The sequence below is a fragment of the Lactuca saligna genome, chromosome 4 (genome assembly GCF_052625555.1).
Source record: "Lactuca saligna cultivar CGN05327 chromosome 4, ASM5262555v1, whole genome shotgun sequence".
Lineage (NCBI taxonomy): Eukaryota > Viridiplantae > Streptophyta > Magnoliopsida > Asterales > Asteraceae > Lactuca > Lactuca saligna.
Window position 1 is genome coordinate 64,299,235 of NC_136420.1, and position 24,146 is coordinate 64,323,380.

Here is a 24,146-nt window from a genome sequence, read left to right on the forward strand (position 1 = left end):
ATATATATATATATATATATATATATATATATATAATGTTGAGAATGAGGGAATCGTTATCAGCAATTTTTTTTCCCGCAAAACGCTTCAATATAACAGCGCGACGGAGAATGAGTAATATTCAAATTTGAATATAAGTATAAGTGTATTCATATATGAGTCCACGACCTCTCATCCGCCTCCAACTACCACAACCACCTTTGCCAACAACGTCCACCACCATATATATTTATATATGAATAATCATTTCATTTATACTTATTTAGATATGAATACAATTATATATATATATATATATATATATATATATATATATATATATATATTTATTCACACACACGTATATCTAAATGTGAATATGATCTACTCCCTTGTTCGACATGCTGGAACGCTTAAGCGGTAAATTTGAAATGATTGACCCAGATTCATTCCTTATTTTTTGATTTTTTTTTCTCAATTGAAATCTCTCTCTCTCTCTCTCTCTCTCTATATATATATATATATATATATATATATATATATATATATATATATATATATATATATATATATATATATAATTTTGTTTCATACATTACCCGACAATCGACATCCACATATGTATATAATATATTCATTAAATTATGTAGGCTAGGTACATACTCATATTCGCTTTCATGAGCATTATTAAATCGCATGTCTAGTTTATTTGGATACATGAACAAGGATACATGATTATACATTTTGATTATATGTTTGGGAGCAAAACAAATAAGCAAATACATCATTTTAACATGGTTTAATCTTGAATAATGAAAAGCTGTATGAATCACAGTCTTATACCATGCACTATGTATAGCTTTAAATTAAGTATATATTAGTTTAGTCCTTGATCATGTAGTCAATGGTAGGTTGAAGAGATTCGAAAACAATTTTATACATCTCTTGCGTTGGATGTATCGAGTCCCAAAATACATACTTAGACGCATCTGGGCATATGTTTGACTTAGGATTGCATAGGAATGTCGTTTCTAATAAGCCAGTCCCACAACATCCAAGCTTAACTTCTTTGAAACCTGAAAACACACACACACACACATGATATATAAGGAAGATGATATTATATAGAACAGAGAAGCTTGATTATCTCGATAAGAGGAATTGAACTTACCATATTTATGACCTGCAACTACGTCAAATAAGGGTGAATAAGTATCAAAATAGGTGATTCGACCACCTTGGTGCGCATTGTTGAATTGCATGATGTTTAGTCCTGATTGGAGCATGGAATTGTAAGTCCTGCCCACTGATGAGAAGTAATCAATACAACCACGATCAAAAACTGCATCTTCAGAGAAAAGAGTGATGACAATTGGCAAGCAACCCATTGGAGGCAGTCCAGCAACTCCAATCTTGCGAGCTCCTTCATCCAACAACCCCTAATCGGATAACAAATTATAAGAGAAAAAAAGTTTGTAATCTTTTTAATAAGGTTCCTTTTATGTGATTTTTCTTAAGATAAACTTTACTATATGGCTTTAAACTGAGAATTTTTTTTGAACGGTTAAACTGATATAATTTAATGGTGTTAATTAATGTACGTAGTCTTGTCACTCTACGTTGTGGTATTTCTTTCGAGTGAAAACCCAGTACAATATGATGATTAGTCGAATCTTTTAAATAACAAATTAACATATATCCTTGATCTTCTAGGTTTTAGGTAGGAATTTATTTATTACGTTTGGTGATAGAGCCCTTGATTTCTTGAATGTTAATCATTAATTATGAGACCATGTGTTTATTCTTACCTGTTTATACTAATTATGGTAGTTGGTCTTGTTCAATGTAGAGAATAATCCATCTTTTACTATATTTGTCCTACCTAGACGAATCTTAGGGTGTGTTTGAAAAAAGTAGCTGTTAACTGGAAGTGATTAGCGATTAGTAATTAGCTGGTAGCGGATAACGTGTAGCTGGTAGCGGAAAACTGTAAATTTTATTTGTTATATGAGTGTTTAATAACGTGTAGCTGGTAGCAGAAAGCTGTAAATTTTATTTGTTATATGAGTGTTTAGCAAAAATAATTGGAAGATTTTGAAATATATAAAATTATATGAAAGGACAATTAATTAACAATAAATAAATATATAAATATATTTTTAAGGGTAATTATGAAATTTGATTTCAAAAATTCAGTAGCGTTTTGTTAAACGCTACATGAAGTAGTTTTTAGATTTAGGGGTTGTTTGTTTTTCTTGTGAAGAGTTGCGCAACCACTTTTGTCTGCGCCGCGCAGACAACGCGCAGACATATGCCCTCGCAGAGTGTTTGTTTTTTGGAAGTGCGCAGACCAAAAAACGTCTGCGCGAGGTCTTCCTGGCGCAGACATGAGTCACTGTCTTCAAAGGTCTTTAGACCTCATTTTAACAAAAAAAAAAAAAAAAAAGACCACCCGTTTTTTTTTCTTTATCTTTTTGCTGAAAATGCATTTTTAATCGTTATGACATGATATTAAGTTTGAAAAATTAATTTATTTCAATAGCTGCAGACGTTAAAAACAAACAGTCTTCTTATTGCAGACTGCAGACATTTGGTCCACCTCTTCTGCCACAGAGGCTTGCAGATGTGGTCCGCAGACTGCAGACATTTTGGCTTCAAAAAAACAAACAGCACCTTAATGTTTTGTTTAAACTAAAAGTTAAACGTTCATACAACAAACGAAACTTTTTATTTAAACCTAGTTTGTTTTGTCAAAAGCTAAAAGCTAGAAGCTTCTAAACGCTTCCAAAAGTTTTGTGCCAAACACGGTTGATGTTTTTAATTTCTTATCAAATGTGTAACATCGACGTTATTTTGTGAGCAAAATACTTGATTTCTAAGAAGAATACTTTAACATCAACGATCAACGAAATAAGAAATACAACGTAAAAGGTCATGTAATAATCTTTGGCTCTCATATAAAACCCATAAGAAATAACCTTTGGCCGATTCAAGTATTTCTTTTATCATTATCTTTTAGGCTAATATATATAAAAATAAATAAATAAATAAATACACCAAGCGGAATTAAATCGGAATGAACTCCAAGATAGCATTAGGTTTCAAAAAATGTTTCAGAAGAAATTGGAATATATTAAACAATTGTAATTTGGATTTGTAATTAAATTTCATATTGTGTGGACAACTGTAATTTAGAATTGTAATTGAATTTCATATTACATGGTTAGTAGAAAATGTAATTGCAATAATGTAAAATGAAATAATTGTTATTTTTTTGTTTAATTTTAATTTATTTTTTAATTTATATGTAAAGATATATTATATAAATTCTAAACATAGTAAATGATGGTGATGAGTAGTATGGATGGGTGATGGTGGATGAGATGGTGGCGGGCTGTGACGGTGGGTGAAGTGGTAGTGGTGATGGTTGTGGGTGGTGGTGGTGGCAGGTGAGGTGGTGAGTAGACATTTCATTTCGAGACACGAATATAAGAATCTATAAAAGATACGATACGACACAAATACATCTTGAAAATTAAGATAAAACTTATTTCTCATTGTGTAATTATATTGTATTAAATTTCACACGTTTTCATAACAGAATACACGAATTGTCAGGTGTAGTGGTGAAGGGTTGATGATGGTGGCGGTGGAAAATTTTTATATGTAGTGTTAACAATATAATATTTTTATGTTTGAATTTTTCTTTTTAAATTACATTTTAATTCCATCTAGAATGAATTTCCCTCCGTCGAGATGGACTCATTTAACTATTTAAGAATCCAATTATTTGTTTTGAATCAAATATAGGAATTCTAATTCCCTCCTATTCAAATGACTACAACCGCCAAATGGTACCTAAATAATTTGATTACCTTGCCTTATATTTACCAAACCCTTTTTAGTGATTTGATATATAATTAAACACATGTCTCAAAACAATGTTACAATACCATTTTGTATACGGTTATCATAACGTGATACTCTGAGCATAAAATATGTTTACGGATTTTAATATTCTTTATTAGAAAAACAAACATATAATTAAATGTTGGGTTGCAAGGTAGTTGGATCACTTTGAAGTTTTAAAACCCTGAAAGGTCCCATAGCTAGGTTGATCAATCATCTTTGATGCACCCCCAAAACTCTAGGACCACATATATAATTAATCATATAATATCATGCATGCACACCTTCCATCCAACACATGTAAAACATATTTTATATTATCACTTTTATTATTATTATGATTCAATGATGGTTTTTAATTGATTATATATGTTGATAATTCTTCTTCTTTTTAATATTTGACTATTCTGTAAAAACACATGCAATTCCATTATATATAGCATTGTGATTGTGAATATATAATAATATAGCAAACCTGCACGAATTCCAAGTGTTTGTTGAGGAGGAAGTCCATGTAACCGGGAAGAGTGTATTCATGTCTTCTAACCGGAAGTGTGAAATAATTCACAACAAAATCATTTGTACCCGCGCTCACAATATACAAAGCGTTGTTTACAATTTCTTTTGCTCTCAACACCCCAAGCTTTGCAGTTAATCGGACTTTATACTCTCTAAAATATTCTAATTGCACATGCATGGGGATCACGTTCTGAAAATTCAAATTCACAATCAAAATATAATTCACGTTCTTTCATATATTTCAATTTTTTTTTCCATATACACAATATATTAGGATAAATTAATTCCTTCATTATTTTCTTTGTAATAATTTTGTAAATTTTAGGAAATGTACGAATGATAAATAACATACTTTTTGTAAAATTAAAATATTATATTCAACATATATAAAACTTTTTTTCCCCCTATTTTACGTATGTTTGGCAAAACAAGGGTAATCTGGATTTGACTGGCTTTTGGTCCTTTTTACGTACTTTTGGCAACACCAATTCATGTGTAAGTTTGGTTTGACTGAATTAATTTGGATTAAAAGCTTTTTTTTTTTTTTTAAATAAAAAATTTAACCTTGTATTTTCAAATGAAAGGTTATAACAATTCAAGTTTTATTAAAAACAAGTTCATAAAAACTCTAAATGCACATTTTTCTTAACAGGTTTAGTGTCCGTTTTCTCCCAAACATAGGCTTTATCGTTAAATTTAAATTATGTATAAAAATAAATATCATTTACAATAGAAATGTACCTTTTTTTACTGTTATTTCAAATAAGTGAAAGAATTTTTACATTAGCGTCATGATTGTGTGTGTATGAGAGAGAGAGAGAGAGAGAGAGAGAGAGAGAGAGAGAGAGAGAGAGAGAGAGAGAGAGAGAGAGAGAGAGAGAGAGAGAGAGAGAGAGAGAGAGAGAGAGAGAGAGAGAGAGAGAGAGAGAGAGAGAGAGACGCTTATCGTTGGTGTAAGAGGGTCAAATCCAGATGCAGCAGAAGCAAAACTAACTCCAGTCATCAGATCATGAATGGTAAGTGAAGGATCCAGATAAGGAGGCACATTATCCTTTACACCAAGATACCTACCTACACATTATCCAAACACCACAACTAATTAACATATATCTTTTCTATGCAACCAAATCCCATATCATAAAACTCAATTCCATAGCTAGATTCACGTATGAATACAAAGAAAGACGAGTAAAGAAATGAAAATTACCAATAAGGTCACTAGTTAGCAATCCATTGGTAAACCTCCCTGTCGCTTTTTGGTTTGCAAAATCTCTCCCATAAGGTGGGAAATTGCCCTTGAAAGGGGTCAGAATGTAGTTGTTGTTTCCAGGATCAGAAGTGGAGTCTCCAAACACCAAAATAGCAGAAACCTTGTGGTTTTGAGTAGACGTTTTCACGATAAGATCTTGTGGTTTAGCATTGGATACAAAGATCAAAAGAATTTGGACTAAGAAAACTAGTGTAATCTTTAAAGAAAAAGTTAAGGCCGGAGAAAACGTCATTTTTTTGGAGAGGGATTCAAGGAGAGTAGATATGACTTCAAATCATAGACGTTGAGATGGTTACCTTGACATGCTTTCTTAAAATACTCTTCCAAGTGTGGTTGGTTTGACTTCCCGTACGTAGTTGAAAAGACATAACCATATGTGTATATATGCGACAATATATATTTGACGGTATAAGGCTATACATATATATGTATAACAATGTTGCAACGTGATCCAACAAAAAGTGTCTAAAGTGTAAATGATTTTGTCTTATATGAAAACAGTAATGGACATTTTCTAATAAATTATAATAACTTTCTACATTAAAAAAAAGAAAAAAAATTGATCGGGCCTTGATTATAAATTTACGTTTTTTTTTTTTTTTTTTAATATTCATTTTCTAGATACTAGATCATTGATGTTTTTATATTAATAAATCACATATCACCAATCAATCATACATGCAAGCATTTATTATCATCTTTAAGTTGATATAGTTGGAAACCAAACTTTGCTAGCTGTCGATTATTTTCCTACTTTAAAACCAAAAAATTGGTGAATTAATAAAGAATTGTGGGTTCCTTTTTGTAAATCGGATTGTTCAAAATATAAACCAATATCCAAGGGTCTCTTCTAAAACACACATACACACACAAACATATATATATATATATATATATATATATATATATATATATATATATATATATATATATATATATATATATATATATATATATAAAATTGGTTCCGATGAATACCTTGTTGGATTAGGTGTTTATACCAATAACTAAATTGGTACGTACTTTAATTAAAAGGAAAGTTTTTTTGGAGTGTACTCAAAACTAGTAATCGACGTGATGATTTTTTTGGAGAGAAAAATGGTTGATTTATTGGTTTATTTTAAGATTAATAGATAGTAACAAATGATTTATTAATATATTATGAGGTTCATATATTAATTAAAAATAATATTATTTAATTAATGATTAATCAGAAATTAACTAGAATTAAATTTAAGATTAATTAGATTAACTAAAAATACAAGAACTTAAACTGTAATTGTTCGATAGTTGAACAAGAGAAATATTCTAGAATTATATAGGGATGACCCGAAATTTCAAGCATCCTTAGGTTTCTAGATTAATCATTAAGGATAATTAGGAATATGGATAATCATCTAATTTGAGATAACAATATTATATTCAAATCAGGGTTTCCAGGTTTCTTTGTTCAGCTATATAAGGAGCCTTATACCTCATAATTTTGGCCACTCCTTTCTCCAAAAGTGAAGTTGAAAATTCCCACCTCCCTCCTCTCTCCTCTCAAGTCTTCTATTGCTAGGGTTTGAGTCCAAACCATTAGAGGCACGAGATTTCTAGTGTTTGCTTTCTGAAGCTTGTTCAAGAAGGAATTTTTTATTATTTACTATAATAATCAAAAAGTATGTAAACCTTAAAACCCTTTAAGACTTTCAAAAATAGTAGGGGATTACTAGGGTTCTTGATGCTTAATTGTTTGTTGTTATCAACAGAGAAAAATCCAATAGGTTGTCTGTGAACTTAGGGTTAAGTTCTTCCATTACATATTTTTTTGTAACCTATAAAACCTATCATACCTAACAGGTTGCAGTTCCAAAAAAAATGAAACCAAAAATGCTATACCTATAGTCCCACCACATCACATCACACCCCACCCCACCCCTACATCAACACCCATCCTAACCCCTTCCATATAGTCTCAACTCAGTAACGATTCTAGAATAGAAAACCATGTGGTTCCTTAAAAGAGTCCAATGGGACGTTTTAAGAGAAAATCGGGAACCCAAAATCAAAATATCGGTCTCCATTTGAGACTCCCGACCTTCTTAAATATGGGTCGAAGACTCGACCTGCATCATGGTCTCCACCACGACTATCGAACCTAATAGACAAACAAATCTCCAACATCCCATCGTTGTAAGACTAAGACGGTTCACAACAAGCTAAACCTTGCCTCTGCGGGTATAAACAGATGCAAGAATCACCTTTCCTCTCTTTTATCTATCATTTGATAAGAATACAATCTTTTCTCCTTCACACACAGGAGGTTGTAAATAAAATAAAGCCTTATCGTTGTAACGTACCAAATTTATAACCAAAAATTTCATTTTTTGTATTAATAAAACCATCAAGTAAACCATGTTTATAAATATCATAAAGGAAATCAGAGTATGTTAACAATCATCCAAAAATACATCAATACGATCATCCCGAGTTCTTCCCCTTCGAACCGGAAGTACCTGAAACATACACTAAAAACTGTAAGCACAAAATTTAGTGAGTTCCCTAAAATACCACATAACATACATATACGTCAGCTCAAGGTTGTACCGGGTCTATTTCACTCCTAGGTGTATTTCACCCCCGAGTCTATTTCAACTCAAATATCAGCTCAAGGCTACACCGAGTCTATTTAACCCTTGAGTCTATTTCACCCCCAATTCTATTTCAACTAAATCAACATTTTCAACAGTAAGAGTCTTCTTCACTCTCATGTCTATTTCACCCCACATATAGATAACAATCAGGCACACATACATACAACAAGAGTCACAAAGACAACATGCACATACAACCCTAATATCCTACAATATAGTGAGCAAACTCACATTGATCTGCTGATAAACAAATAAATTCTCGGGTTGCTGAATCGGAGAATCCCCGCGCTAACCAATCAAATAAAACCCTAATTAATAATTGGGTCATAAACCATAATCGAGAATCTAATTCATTAATCCCGACTCTCGCCCAAATAACCGTGACCCAGACCCAAAAAACACACGAAGCCCAAAAATGGCCCAAAACCTTCTAAGCCCACTGTTGGGAGTACGCTGAGCATACCCGAATCGTACATCATGAATACTTACACCGACCATGATACGCGGTTCAAACCCACTACACACAACGTACTCAGAAGTACGCCCAACGTACTAGTTAATGAACAATTCCTTATATATATTGCTTAATCCCTTAAGACCCTAACATCCAAACTTTAAATCTACTACAAAACAATGTCTTAATCCATAAAGTTAAAAGATTTAAGCTTTTGCATGGCTTAATAAGTCCCAATACCTAATTTTAACATTCTAACCCCATGAAATGAACATCAAACCTTGCATGGTTGAGTTAAATCCATCAAGATACCATTTTATGCACAAGGGACCTTAGAAACACTAAGATATACAATCCTAAGCTTTTGGAGTAGCTTATACTTAAATGAAATAACTCATGGGACCAAAACATGCCAAGAACCCTAAGCTAACTAGATCTAAGAGATGAATCAACAAGATTGAAACTTTATACCTTCTAAGACTTGCTAAGATGATGAAAATTCTGGATCTTCAAGCTCCAGTTCAATTGATGCTTAATCACCAAGTTCCTTCTTCAAAATGCATAAAAACACCAAAAATTTACCATTACAGCTCAAGAACACTCAAGGAGAATCTAGGGTTTAATAGGGAGTCTTTAGAGGGAAGGAGGCTGAAGAGAGGGCAGTCTCGTGGTCCATAATGACACTTAAATATGGGCCAAACCCTAAAAATTAGTGTTTATGGTTTGCTTATGTGCGCCCGACGTATATATGGGTACGCCCAACGTATGCTGTTAATCCTAGCGCCCAACTTTAGGGAGTACGTACGACATACTACAAGTTACGCCCAACGTAATAGGGACTATAGTGCAAACTTTTAAGGCTTATTCAAGGTATTGAAGAGTACCTGAATGAAAAATCTCCCCCTCTTGAATTAGACTTCATCCTCGAAGTCTGTAGCTACAAATAACTCCGAATAATGCTCCATCATCTCATCTTTAAGCTACCACATCCATTATAAACCTTTTCAGTGTTGCCACTGCACCTTTTCCAGGCCCACCACCTTGTTCCGTTGAGACTTCGTCTTTCTGGCGAGGATCGTCACTAGTCTTTCTATATAATTCAGGCGACCATCTACATGAATGTCCTCTAATAGAACCACTGTGGAATCATCAACCAAGCATTTCTGTAGCTGAGAGACGTGAAAAGTGTTGTAGATCTAACTGAGCTCCTTAGGTAAATCCATACGATACGCGACCCAGCCCACCTGGGATAATATCTTGAAAGGACCAATATATCTGGGGCCCAACCTGCCCCCTTCCTAAATCGGATGACACTTTTCCAAGATGACACCTTTAGGAGTACGATGTCCCCAACCTGGAACTCTAAGTTCGACCGACGTCTATCTGCATAGCTCTTTTGTCGTCTCTGTGATGTCTGAAGTTTGCCACAAACTTGCTGAATCAACTCAATCGTCCGAAGTACCACCTCTGTACTACTTATAGCTCATGGACCAACCTCACCCAGCATATCTTAGTCCTACATTTACTCCCATAGAGCATCTCAAAAGGAGGTCGATCAATGCTGGTGTGATAACTGTTGCAATAGGGGAAACATTACCTGATAACGTGACCCCTAACACAGGCTAGAAGTTTCACCCAACTGCATCAAAGGTGCCTCAAGGAAGGCTGCTAGGCCAAGCTACTCCCAGCGTAGCCGCCCCAATGAATTCTCGTGCTCTCAGGTATCCCTATAGAGCCAGACGCCTGCGTGGAAGGCTCAACCCTCAACGAGCGTCTTCTACTCCGCGACAAATCTAACGGCTCCAAGCGACAAGGAGTATGCTTAGAATTACTACCTGAACCAATTGCTAGCTCTTGCACATTGAGGAGTATGATTAACCAATCAAGGAGTCAGATCCTATCGGATCTGACAACTTTGTCTTACATACGAACTCGCAGAAAGTCTAAGTATAAAAAAGGCCTCCTCCGCTACCTCAAACGATAATCGGTTCTATCTGAGCTCAAACCATACACTCTCAGTTCACTCACTGACTTGACCATCATAGCGTTTTCCTGGGATACCGTCTCGGAGAACGAATGACGGTTTTCCCCTGTTGTGACCTCGCAAGTCTTCACTAAGAGGATTTTGCTTCGGGATTATTTGCAGGAACCTAGTTTTTTGGATCCTAATTATTCAAGGATCCTAATATCACAACAATCATGCAGAAAAATCAAAGGAGAGATATGAAAGGAAAATACCATGTCATTCAAAAAAGGGTTGTGCACCAACCCAACTGAAAGATTAATTGTTTTTACACTACTAATAAAAACAAAAAGTACTTAAGCTAATTTTTTGCAGGCCTAGACGTTAGCCTGGTCGTCATCGGTCGTACCCTTTCTGCAATACAGGATCCTGGTTAGCGGTAACAGGAATGTCAGTCAATTTGGTCAGCCCTTTTTTGAATGACATGGTATTTTCCTTCAGTTAGCCGCAATACAGGATCCTCGTTAGCGCTAACATGCTTATCAGTAAATTTTGCCAATGCCTCGCGCCAACCGTCCACGTCCCAGGAACCTGCATTTTCGAAATCCTCTGTGAGACGGATCTTGGCCTCCCAAACATCCACTGCAACACTGACCTTCGCATCAGAGATCACTTCCTCCAATTGTTCGTCCTCCTTCTCTACCTCCTCCTTGCTGATCAGCTCTACTCTCCTCAACAGATCAGATCGGCGGAAATATGATCAGAGACCAAAAACAAAGACATAGTAGGTCATCAAAAGGTAGAATAAAAGATAGAACGAGAATAACCCCAACACTTACAGCTTGGAAGAAAGAGACCAATTTCAGGAGCACTTCCTCAGCTCCAAGGCTCTCCAAAGATAGATGTAACGACCTAATTTTCACATGCAAAATTTTCATTTTTGATTAAGTAATTTACAAAACATTTGTAACAAAGTATCATCCGATCATATCATTAAATAAGACATGTCTCGTATCTGAAAACCGAATCGTAAAAACATAATAAGGTCAGAGTACAAATCCCAGAATAACTCATAGTGCGGAAAACAAAGAGTGTGTGTATGATGTGCCGTTACCGCGCCAACTCCTTCCCCTTCGCCGAAGAGGTACTTGAAACCAAAACTGTAAACTTTATGCACGAAGCTTAGTGAGTTCCCCCATCGTACCACATAACATACATATTGCCGGATAATTTTGGGGTGCCCGACCTACCCGGTACGACCATTCTGGGGTGCAGACCTACCCATGCAGCCATTCTGGGGTGCCGTCCTACCCAAGCGGCCATTCTGGGGTGCCGTCCTACCTAAGCGGCCATCGTTACCAGGGTTTATCTAATAAGTACTAAGTCCATAGCTGCCAATGTTATATATTAGGCACTAAGTTCATAGCTGCCAATACTCATTTATAAAACAATAAATCCATGGCTGCCAATGTTCATTTGTAACACACTAAGTCCATAAATGTCGAGGTTTTTTAGAGTACATCTAGTTAACATATCGTTCACAACACCTACAGCTTGCGAGCCTGCTAGCGTTCCATTGAATTGTCTAGAATAGTCTGTGGTCTTCATCTATACTCTACTAGATGACTGGACCATTGCTTGGGTCAAGGATTCTCATCATTTTTCACCTATCATCATCTATATTATCTTTCATCTCTCATCATGCTCATATCTTTCATCTACCCATCTTTACCCAATTACTTATACGTAAGAAAATACATATACAGTTTAAATCAAGTAAAACATGTATAAATCGTTCATCTATCATAGATATCAGGAACACATATAATAAGCACATATAGCATGTATTATTATAAAATACTTCATATCTTTGTGTAAGATGAATGTAACTATGCACTCACTTGTTAAAGTGATGACTCCAAACTCGGGCAACACTTCGCTTCTAACAATTTTATTTTCCTTCGACGAAATCTAGTATCATTATCATTAGATTTTTGTCTAATATTTATTGCGACTAATTATTAGTCTAGATTTATCATTAACTCAAGGTCTACGGGCTATATTGTTATATATATATATATATATGTGTGTGTGTATGTGTGTGTGTGTGTTAAACAATAACTTTCACCTACTATGTACACATAGAGGCCAAACATGAAACACATGAGGACAAGACCATTTTGGCATTTAAGTTGTTCTGAAATCCAACAACCTTATGAGGCCCTTCAAACCGGATTCCTGTACCGCGAGTAGTTAAAAGATATTATAATTACACTTTGTATAATTTCTAATACTTAGCATATTTATTGTTTATAGGTTCATAATAACGATAATGAATTTAAACATAAGCTATACTTAAAGTAGGGTAAGCATAACTCACTTACAATGGGTTTATCTAGGAGCCGGGCTCTGCGGGGGCATAACTTCTGAGTCAAAAGCTCTTCTTCTCGTAGCCTTTCTGGCACTCCAGGACTCGCCTCTAGCACTCAGGAAGTGAAAGGGAATGGGAGGGGCTAAGAAGGGTGTTTGAGAGAGAAAAAATGGGAAAGGTGTGAGTTTTTTGGGTGATCCTCGCCTCTATTTATAGGCTGAGTCTGGTTTGAATACGGGACGTTCCATTGCTGAACTCTAGGTGTTCGTGGCCAGGTGTCATCATCTGGTGCCAAGTAGTGTCTCAGATCACGCCACATGTCACCTCCTGGTTATTCCAAAAACTAATTATCTTCTAAAATCTATAACTTTTGCATACAAGCTTCGTTTTTATGTTCTTTATATCCACGCGTAGGTATCGATGGGATATACTACTTTCGTTTAGACTCCGTTGACTAAATTTGAATTTATTTTTAGAATTATATTTTAACAGACTTACACAATTAAAGTCCGTTAAAAATTTATAACTTTGTAGTCCGACGTCTGTTTTTGTCTGTCTTTATATCGTTGATCTCCTATTAAAGATATCTTTAATTCCCATTTATATTATGTTGGCTAAAATCGATCAATCTAAAATTTGATTTCCGGGTTGTGTACTGCTATGCTAAATATGGAAAAATCATAACTTCCTCAAACGAAGTCAGATTTGGACATTCTTTTTTGTACGTTCTCGGTTTAACATGTACTACAACTTTTGTTTAGATTGATAAGGCTAAAAAGTATTTTGTCAAAAATTCACTTTTTACGATACGCGAAGCCATGCCGGTTTTGTCGTAAAACTTCGACGGGTCATAATTTCTTCGTTATAAGTTGGATTTCAGCGTTCTTTATATGTATGGAATCCTTGTGACATATACTATACTTGGGTTAAGATTATTTATTCTAAATAATCTTCTATCAAAAAGCCATTTTTAACACTTATTGTCTCTAAATTGACCGATCCGAATTTGCGGGTGTTACAATTACCAGCCTCCAACACCCTTATACCTCAGAGAAACCCTAGCCATCTTTTCCTTAGTGATTTGTGGTCTTCTTAGAGCATTTTTGGCTTGGAGAAAAGGAGCACAAGAGAAGAAGGAGAAGAAGGTGCTCCATTGGTGGATCATGTAAGGAACCAACATCATCAACATCTCTCATAACTTTTGGACCTTTGTAAGTGTTAAAGGCTCTAACTTTAAGGCTTGAAGTGGCTAGATCTAATATATTTTCCTATGTTCTTAGAGATTGAGCAATTTCGGAAGAAAGGAACTTATAAAGTTGGCAACTTTATGACTCTCCTGAGTCCCATGACATCATATGTTGTATATCTAGATTTTGGTTGAAGTTCTTTTCATTTGCATGAGTTTTTGGGTATTTTTAGCTTATTATGACCTAAAATGGATCCTAGACATGTTTTGGATATGCATGTATATAAAGCTTCTATATTGTGGTATTTTGGCTTTATTTGAACCTAGGGTTACAAATCTTAATCTCTTTCGGTGTCTTAATGGGTAAAATTGGAAATATTTATACCATATAATGGACCAAATATGAGCTTTGGAACTCTTGGAATTAAAGAAAACAACTTAATCCATTAAGATGTTGGAATCTCAGCTCCCACAACGTGGCCATAGATCGCCACGACGTGATGATTGGGAATTTCCTATCTTTATGATCGCATGAGGGCCACGACGTGTCGGTTGACTGACGTCAACGTTGACTGTTGAATTTTATCGATGAGTTTTGACCAAGGTTAAATTTTGCTCAAGATGGATGGTTTTAGTGTATGGACTAAATTTGGACCTTGTATGATGTGGTAAGAGTGTTGTAACAGCGGTTGCGAGGCTTTAAGCTATGGTTTAGCCGATTTGTGAGTTAGGTGAGTATCGTCACTGTACTCGTGGGTCGAAGGTACCAATACCAACCCACTACAATGTGTTATGTAGGATGTTAATTGTCTTTGTGACTCTTACATTTTTATGTTGGGCTGGGCCTATTGGCATGCGTGAATGGTTGGGCCCATTTGCATGAGTGAGCTAGGCCCATTGTATGTTGGGCTAGTCCTATTGTATGTTGAGATATACCCATTTGTATGTGTGGTTGGGCCCGTTGATTAGGAAGGGCTAGGCCCATTATTATGGGATGCGCCCAATGTACGGGCTAGGCTCAATGATATGTATGGTATATGGTATTTTGGGGAACTCACTAAGCTTTGTGCTTACAGTTTTATGTTTATGGTTTCAGTTATTTCCAATTCTAAAGGGAAGGACCCGACATGACCGAACAACATCCCCAAGAGTTTTTTGCATTGGCTATTAGTGATATTTACTCTGATGTTTAAATGATATATTATGTTGGATTGGTTTTGGAACAACTCGTTTGTAATGTTTATGATTTTAAAATGAAAATTTTAATATGAATTTTTGGGATGTTACATGTTATATTGAGTGAGCGGATCTTTTGGAGATTTGAATTTATGCTATGGGCATGTAGTATTGGCGGTAAGTTCCCAGACCAGTGGCAAAATGTTGATTAGATCAGGGTGACCCGTGATCCTAACATTCAGGTGGATTAAACGGTGTCGCAATATATTGTGAATCTGTAGTTTTGAGTAGGGAAGCTCAATGATCAGCGTTTGTGTGGTAGATAGGCTAGGGAAGCCTTTATCGGTCAGAATCTTGGGCAGAGTCTTATTGTACGACCGTGTGTGAATTGCCAGTCTCATCAAGCAAGTAAAGATTCTACGTCCCAGTTTATTAGGAGTCAATGTGGAGTCAGGGGATCTCAGATAGATCGAATATGCAAATTTTTGGTTATCAGGATGTGAGTTATGTATTGGTTTGGCACCAATGGTTTAGACTTGTAGTGGGGATTACCTTTGTATTAAGGTTAAAGGATATCAACACTGGTGAATGGTTAGGATATCTGTTGCCTAGTTACCAACGTGATAATTCAGCGTCAGAAAGGTTTGTTTTGGCTCGGGTTGTAGTGTGGAGTCAGACATGGTTTAGGGGATTTCCATTTTTAAGAAAACCAGTTGGATTTTTTTCTTTTGTTGTGTTAGGGAGGAGTGTCAAGGTTTGTTCTTCATTAGGGTATGTGTTTTCTACTAATTCGGGGCTTCATTAACATCACTGGTAGGCGGTCGTCGGTGTGAAGCAACTTTTCAGTCCTAGTTGGTATTCGAGAAGTTCCTGGCAGGGTCGTCTGGTGTGGCAGATTAATTTGTAAGGAATGATTTTAAGGAAGAAATCTAATATAAGTATGGGAGAGTTGTAGCACCCGTGTTCCAAATTGGTTTAACATAATATTTATTAGGGACCAAAGATGGAGTTTTTAGGAAAAACTTTATGACACGACGTGGTGTAAGGATGCCCATAATGTGGCATAAAATAAATGGGCGCGTGTTTCTAATGAGTGTCATGACGTGGCAATAGGTTGGCCACCGTGTGGTAGTTGTTCTGGCCCAAGCCCTTAATTTTACGGTTTCCTCCCATATTTAAATAATGTTTCCAAAGTATTAGGGCATCCTCTTCAGCCTCCAATCATTTACATCAAAACCATAGCCTCCCTTAAAGAGTATTGGTTCATTTTGGTATTCTTGGTGCCTTGAAGAGGAAGAAGAAGGTGTTTTGGTGCATTAATCCAACAAGCAACTTCATCATCACCATCTTGAGCATATTCTAGACCCTTGTGAGTATTCCAATTCCAAGCTTTCTAGTTTGTGCTTATAGATCTAGGGTTTTTGTCCCTTTTTCTTCACATCGCAAGAGTTTGGAGGAATGGATTCCATAAAGTTGGTAACTTTATGGATCCTTGAGGCCCATTTGAAGTTATATGTTCCAGATCTAGTGCTCCTTGGTGTATTTGGCCTCATGAACAAGTTTGAGCCCTTTTTTTTCTTGGTTTTTATCTATTTTGGGTGAGACGTGCATTGGACATGTATGACCATAAAGCAAATATTTTTATGGTGTATTTTGGGTATGAAAGTCTTCTAGAAAGTTTGGTTGGGTGACTTGGTCAATTAAGAGCTTAATGGGTTAACTTATGTCTTATGATATCATTAAGGAGTCAGGGTTAGAAGTTTGGGACTATTGGGATGACTAAAGGGATAAAGTTGAAAACTTTATACATAAAGACCTTCAGGTGTATCAGACCTGAGCTTTGGAGCTCTTGGAGTTGTTGGAAAACAACTTAAATGTTAAGCTTTTCAGACCAGTCCCCACGACATTGCCTCAGGCTGCCACGTTGTAGCGACAGGGTGAGGACTCGACTGTTTTGTTTTTACCTTGCCACGACATGAATAATAGAAGGCTACAACATGGAGATTCGCCGAGTTGATTTTTTTGGGCTACTGACTTTGAGGGTTGACCTTGGACCATTAACTTGTTGACCTGGTTGGCTTTTGGTTAAGATTGCTGGATATAGTACGTAGATTAAGGTTGGACCTTGTATATTTTGATAGGAGTGTTGTAGCATCTTTTGCGAGGCTTTGATTTGTGTTTTTAGCTGATCTCGTGAGTCAGGTGAGTCTTCTCACTATACTGTGCATGACTCTAGCTGTCTTTATGACTCTTGTATTGTGTGTTGGGATGTAACAGTTAGTATGCTTGTTGGGATGAGCCTATTTTCTTGTTGGATTGGGCCCATTAACATGTTTGTTTGGGCCCATTTGTATACTGGACTGGGCCCATTGATATGTGGGGTTGGGGCCTATTATTATGGGTTGAGCCCAATGTGCGGGCTAGGCTCGTTGATATGTATGGTATACAATATTTTGGGAGGAAACTCATTAAGCTTTGTGCTTACGGTTTGTGGTTTAAACAATTTTCAGGTTCTTCTAGTTCCAGACGGAAAGACCTGACGTGATCGCACAACATCCCCGAGAGTTTATTCCGTATTGGTTATTTGTGATTTTACTTTGATGTTTTGAGAATACTATTACTTTATTATCTTTTGGAACAAATGAATGAATGATTTGAGTGATTGAAAATTAAACTTTTACTTGCGATTTTCGTGACGTTATATTTTTCAGGTTGTTACTGGAATGACGCAACATGACTGTACCACATCTGCATCAATGATGGTTTTATATTTTAGACTTCCGATGATTTTTGTGATGATTATGATACATTATTTTTATATGGTTTGGTGATGTCAAAACAATTTATTTCCTTGGTCTTTTATGAAAAATGGTTTTGACGGTTTACTTATGCTTTAAAAAATAAAAATTTTTGTTTGAAATTTGGAACGTTAAAAAAAACGTTTGATTATTAGGAGAGGTATTTTAAGTATTTTATATTTACTTTGTTGCAATAGAGTATTTAAAGGAGTAGAGGGGAGGATACATTATCTTTTTGGTGAAATGAGATCATTGTACATTCTTCGAATTGCCATGAACCCTTATTTTCAATCTTATTAAAGCATTTAATTACTGATTTTAACTCTCTTTTCTTTACTTCTTCAATCATCATATCGAGTGTTTTTTGAATCTGTGTTTAAGTGAGATCATATCAAAAAACTAAACGTGCATGTCATAAAAAAAAGTTAGAGGTAGATGACAATGCTAGATACATTACTTTTTTCCCTTAAAATTGGTTCTAAAAGCTTTGTGTAAACCACCAAAGGTTTACCTGGTACTTGTTTTGGCCCATACAATTTAATTTGCATTAGTTACATTTAGTCCATGTATTTTATGAAGTCACTTGTGTAACCGTAAAATAGTTGTATAAGATAATATTACATGTTAAAATACATAATATTACATGTTAAAATATATGAGGGCGTTGAGAGGGGTAAAATAGACAACTGTATATGATTTAATTTTTTTATTATATATTTTTATTTAAAATAAAAAATTATAATAAAAATAATGATCATTTTTCTCTTATTCGTCTGGAGCCTTTAAAAATATTTAATTTTTTAGGACCGGATTAAAATATATGAGTCAAAACATATAAACATCTCTACCATAAATAACAATATTATAAAAATGGTCCATATATACAACCCTAGTTTTCTTTTATTTTCTATACTAGGTGTAAGATCCGTGTATTACGAGTTTATTAAAAATAAAATTTTAATATTAATATATAAATATGAAATATTTTATAATATAATCTTCTGAAAATTTGCAAAAAAACTAAATCGTCTGAAATATTTATGAGAATTTATTACCAAATTAATATGATGATTTTATTTCCTTATAGAACCCATTACAATTTAATGAAATTTTATTTTAAGAAAATAAAAATCTTTAAAATATGACAAGTGGAAAGTAAAATTTCTAAAATTCTAAGTGTGAAAATAACATGTGATAAAAAAACCTTAATTTATTAGTAAGGATATATATATATATATATATATATATATATATATATATATATATATATATATATATATATATATATATATATATATATATATATATATATTAATAAAGTTAGAATAAAGTTAGAATTATATTAATAAAGTAAGGATATATTAATAACATATAAATTGTCTTTCGAATAAAGTTAGAATTATATTTCTTGAAAGGGGCTATTTTTTAAATTTTTAGAAAATGACAATAATAACAACAGCCTTCGTTATCTCTAAGCCTCTCCCTGCTTCCATCGATTTATCCCTCTCTCTTCCGTCAATTTGCTGCCATCGGTCAATACAGAATCGAGCCTCGATTATTCAAGAAACGTAAGCCCATATTAGCAATGGAGGTCGCGTATTCAAGAAATCGCTGTTCTCCTCGAACCACCTTCATCCTTTCAAGTTCAGGCACTCTATCTCTCTAAATTATTTATCCTTCTCGATAATTACCATATGAGAATGTAATTTATGAACTTAGGAACTCGCTGGAGTATTTCGATGAGCTAATAACGACAACTTTTTAATCTTTAAGCTTTTGTTAAAACCATTTAGGAAGAACCTAGATTAGTAATTGTATTATGTATGTATGTTAATAATGTTTGTCTACAAAAATATGACGATAATAAGCAACGAGAGTTATTTCATTCTTTTGCACACCACCTGTTTGATATATTGCTTGAGAGAAATGAATTGTCATCTTTGTATTTATGTATCAAACTCAACAAATCCTAAATTCTTGGCTGTTAATTACATGCAATATAAGTATATAACACTCAAAAATTGGAAAAGCTTACCGGCTTTTATGCTGACATGGAGTTTGAAGAAGGTGTTTGAACACTTTACACTAATCCTTTCTCTGATTTTGAAAATTGCAGTATAACACTTGAAAATCCTAAACTCTTGATTGTATTTATGCATCAAACTTAACAAATCCTAAACTCTTTCTTTTATTTGAACGAATTATGGTTTCAGAAGATTTTACATTACTAATTCTTTCTCTTGGATTTGATATTACTTTCTTGCAGATTAATTGTCGTGTATGCAGTTACTGTTTTTGGTTTATTGGGTCAATAGAACTTCAAATTGGGAGGAAGAATGACAGTTATAACAGTCTCATATCCTCAACAGGGTTTCCTTTGTTCTGATAAAAGTTCAATTACACCTCCAAAATATGCCCAAAGATTACATTTTTCATCTAGGTCTCAGAGAAGTCTTTCTGATGCCACCAGTAAACGAAGAAGAATTCTAAAAATTGTTGTGGTCACAGCAAAGTCAGGTATGGCGATTGAGAAACAAGAGGAATTCAAGCCTTCATTTGAAGAGTATTTGAAAGCCATGGAAACTGTTAAAAGTCGTAGGGAGAAGCGCAAAGTCTCCACAGAAACACCATCATCATCATCATCATCATCATCATCACCTTTGCCTAAAACTGATGAAAGAGCCCTTGAGTTGAGTGATTCCCAAGATCAAATTAGCATACAAAAGGTGGAAAATTTGAAGCAAGTTGAAGTTAAGAAGACATGGTATAGAAAGAAAACCGATCCTAAAGAAACTCAAGTGGCTGAAAAGGTCAGAGATATTAACAGAATCCCAGAAAATAATGAAAAGTATGAAAATTTTCAAGGACAGAGGTTTATCATGAAAAGGGGTTCTGATATAAACTCTGTTTCAAGCGAAAGTTATCTGAAAAATGCTGCTGTAAATAAAGAAAAAACTGTTGTGTTGAATTCGAAGCAAGATGATGTTATGAAGAAATGGACTCGACAGAAGTTAGATTCAAAAGAAGGCAAAATAGATACTAATACCTTTCAGAAAAACGAAGTAAAACATGCCAAATTTCAAGAACAGAGCTTTGACATGAAGAAGATGAGTGTGAAAAGTAACAGAGTGGTTAAACATGATAACTATGATAGTATGGATGTAGAAAGAAGTGCTTTTAAACCCCTTGAGGAATTTCAAGATGTTTATGATCAGCCTAGGGTTTCAAGGGTCGATATGGAGGAGAGAATCCAAAGATTAGCAAAATGGTAAGTGATGACTTTACTACTTCATTTGTGTTTTTCAATATAATGTTTCACAATTGGTTTTGAATAAATTTGATTCACTGTATATGTGGAATTTAAATTGACAGTTTGAATGGTGCATCGGTTGATTCTCCTGAATGGAATTTCTCCAAGATAATGAGAAGTGCAAAAATCAGATTTGCAGATTTTTCAATGATAAGACTTATCCAGATTTTAGGCAATTATGGAAACTGGAAGCAGGTGCTTCAAGTCATTGAATGGATGCAAGCAAGAGAACGCTTCAAGTCTAACAGGATAAGGTCCTCTCATTTTTGTTTCCTTAATAATACTATATATAATCTATCAAAGATTATTCATATATCTTATTATTATTTATTCTTAATTTCTTACTTTCACAGAAACATTTACACTGCTGCACTTGATGCACTTGGGAAGGCAAGAAGACCTGTGGAATCACTGAATGTATTTCACACCATGCAGGTTAACACATATAAAGATTAAATTTTATAGTTTGAAAATGAACATGACTTTTATAAATTTTACATTTTTTTTTTGTATTTTTTTGCAGCAAGAAATGGCCTCATATCCAGACCTTGTAGCTTATCGTTGCATAGCTGTCACCCTTGGACAAGCAGGTCATATGAGGGAACTTTTTCATGTGATTGATTCCATGAAATCTCCTCCCAAAAAGAAGCTGTCTACTGGTGCTCTTCAAAAGTGGGACCCACGTCTACAACCAGATATAATAGTCTATAATGCTGTCAGTTTCTTCATTTCTTGAATTTCCATTTCAAGGAAATCATCCAACTCATGTTAGCATTATGTATTGTAGGTGCTAAATGCATGTGTGCGTCAAAAAAATCTAGAAGGGGCATTTTGGGTATTGCAGCAGCTAAAGGAACAGGGGCAACAACCAAATACCATAACATATGGACTCGTAATGGAGGTATTCACATTGTTATTCTCTTGTTTTCTTTTCTGTAACTTACATTTATATTTATATTAACTTGCTTTCTATATGGTGCTGAAGGTAATGCTTGCATGTGAAAAGTATAATCTCGTTCACGAGTTTTTCAAAAAGATGCAGAAATCATTTATTCCAAATTCCTTAACTTACAAAGGTAAGCTAACTTCAATAGAGTTATTCCATGTTATATTATTCCGTTTCCATGGTTTTGAATTCCATTCCGATTCCATAGTTGTTGTGAATACACTCTGGAAAGAAGGGAGAATTGATGAGGCAATTTCAGCTGTTGAAGATATGGAAAAACGTGGAATAGTTGGTTCAGCAGCTGTTTATTATGATCTTGCTAGATGCTTATGTAGTGCAGGAAGATCTGATGAGGCTCTTGTACAAGTAATAAAAAAAAAAAAAAACACTTTATACATACTAATTTATAAACTCGGTTTTTAATTTTTTTATTATAACGTATTTTCTTTAATGCACAGATAGAGAAGGTGTGTAAGGTGGCGAATAAGCCTTTAGTGGTGACTTATACTGGTTTGATACAAGCTTGTTTGGATTCAGGGAAAATCGAAAGTGGAGTGAAGATATTCAACCATATGTGCAACTTTTGCTCCCCGAATTTAGTTACTTATAATATTATGCTCAAAGGGTACCTTGATCACAATAGGGTTGAAGAAGCACAGAAGTTGTTTTATAAGTTATTGGAGAATGGGAAACGTGTTACAAGTAATGATGATTATAGACACGTGGTGTTACCAGATATTCATACATTTAACTTGATGTTAGACACGTGTTTTTTAAATAAAAAATGGGACGATGTTGAGTTTATCTACACAAAGATGCTACAACATGGATTCCACTTTAATCCCAAACGTCATTCCCGTATCATATTAGAAGCCAGAAAGGCTGGAAAGGTAAAAAAAAAAAAAAAAAAAAATTTTTTTTGATAAAATGTTTTTGTCTGTTAATTAATTACTTAATTGATTTATTTTGTAGGTGAATTTGTTGGAGACAACTTGGAAACATTTAATTGAGGGTGATCAAATCCCACCACCAGTTCTTGTTGAAGAGATGTTTTGTGTGAATATAGAGAGAGATGATTATGCTGCTGCTTTCTCCTGTTTAATCTCTCTTCCTTCAAGTGAATCGCATAAATATTCCCGAAAGTCATGGTTGAATCTTTTTAGAGAAAATCCTAACCTTTTTAGGGAGGAAATACTTCATAAGGTGAAAACTTTGTTGTCTAGAAATGAAGAACCGAATACAATTCTTTTGAATTTAATGAAATCTTGTAAAGAAATTCTAGCGTCCCATGATTGATTCATGGGAATTATGTTGTAAACTGTTTTTGTGGTATAAGGTAAGAAATAGACTTGGTAATCAAAAAATATATAGGGAAATCAAATCAAATCAAATCAAATGAATCAAATCAAATGGAGAGCACTACAAACTACAATACAATGCTTCATAGAAGAGAATCATAGGAAATTATTTTACTTAAGTTTTACACTTTACTCATTTACCTTATTGGTAATAAATTATATACCAGTTTAAATTAAAATTACCAATTTGTACTTGTGTCGAACACCAATACCCACGCACATGGCATGTAGGCACAAAGTAATCGAAGCTTGCTTCTGATTGCACTGCAAT

The 24,146-nt window shown here is 34.5% G+C and overlaps 2 protein-coding genes across 3 annotated transcripts; one reads left to right on the forward strand and one right to left on the reverse strand.

The window, feature by feature from the left end:
- Window positions 1–587: 587 nt before the first annotated feature.
- LOC145042029 (GDSL esterase/lipase At5g45960-like) lies at window positions 588–6,049 on the reverse strand. The gene is made up of 5 exons (XM_078990382.1): window positions 5,615–6,049; window positions 5,348–5,478; window positions 4,364–4,597; window positions 1,151–1,418; window positions 588–1,055 (listed from the first exon to the last, which is right to left on the reverse strand). The coding sequence occupies exons 1-5, from the start codon at window positions 5,907–5,909 to the stop codon at window positions 862–864; spliced, it is 1,122 nt and encodes a 373-aa protein (XP_078846508.1). The 5' UTR covers window positions 5,910–6,049; the 3' UTR covers window positions 588–861.
- A 13,648-nt stretch (window positions 6,050–19,697) lies between these two features.
- Window positions 19,698–23,835, forward strand: EMB2279 (pentatricopeptide (PPR) repeat-containing protein). Of its 2 annotated transcripts, none has more exons than XM_078990384.1 (10): window positions 19,698–19,910; window positions 20,528–21,529; window positions 21,634–21,825; window positions 21,925–22,006; window positions 22,095–22,286; window positions 22,359–22,472; window positions 22,557–22,647; window positions 22,726–22,883; window positions 22,976–23,407; window positions 23,490–23,835. In XM_078990384.1, the coding sequence occupies exons 2-10, from the start codon at window positions 20,598–20,600 to the stop codon at window positions 23,811–23,813; spliced, it is 2,517 nt and encodes an 838-aa protein (XP_078846510.1). In that variant the 5' UTR covers window positions 19,698–19,910; window positions 20,528–20,597; the 3' UTR covers window positions 23,814–23,835. The 2 variants fall into 2 exon arrangements, with proteins under 2 accessions (XP_078846510.1, XP_078846509.1); XM_078990383.1 differs by having other exon boundaries at window positions 19,698–19,904.
- Window positions 23,836–24,146: the final 311 nt, after the last annotated feature.

What these genes read in the sequence shown, in the direction of transcription:
- LOC145042029 (XM_078990382.1), bottom strand. Translation starts at nt 5,909, where the DNA reads ATGACGTTTTCTCCGGCCTTAACTTTTTCTTTAAAGATTACACTAGTT. An exon ending in GCTAACTAGTGACCTTATTG is followed by an intron (nt 5,479 to 5,614) that starts GTAATTTTCATT and finishes GATAATGTGTAG; the next exon opens with GTAGGTATCTTGGTGTAAAG. An exon ending in CTCTTACACCAACGATAAGC is followed by an intron (nt 4,598 to 5,347) that starts GTCTCTCTCTCT and finishes TTGAATTTTCAG; the next exon opens with AACGTGATCCCCATGCATGT.
- EMB2279 (XM_078990384.1), top strand. Translation starts at nt 20,598, where the DNA reads ATGACAGTTATAACAGTCTCATATCCTCAACAGGGTTTCCTTTGTTCT. An exon ending in CTGATGAGGCTCTTGTACAA is followed by an intron (nt 22,884 to 22,975) that starts GTAATAAAAAAA and finishes TTTAATGCACAG; the next exon opens with ATAGAGAAGGTGTGTAAGGT. An exon ending in AAGCCAGAAAGGCTGGAAAG is followed by an intron (nt 23,408 to 23,489) that starts GTAAAAAAAAAA and finishes TTTATTTTGTAG; the next exon opens with GTGAATTTGTTGGAGACAAC.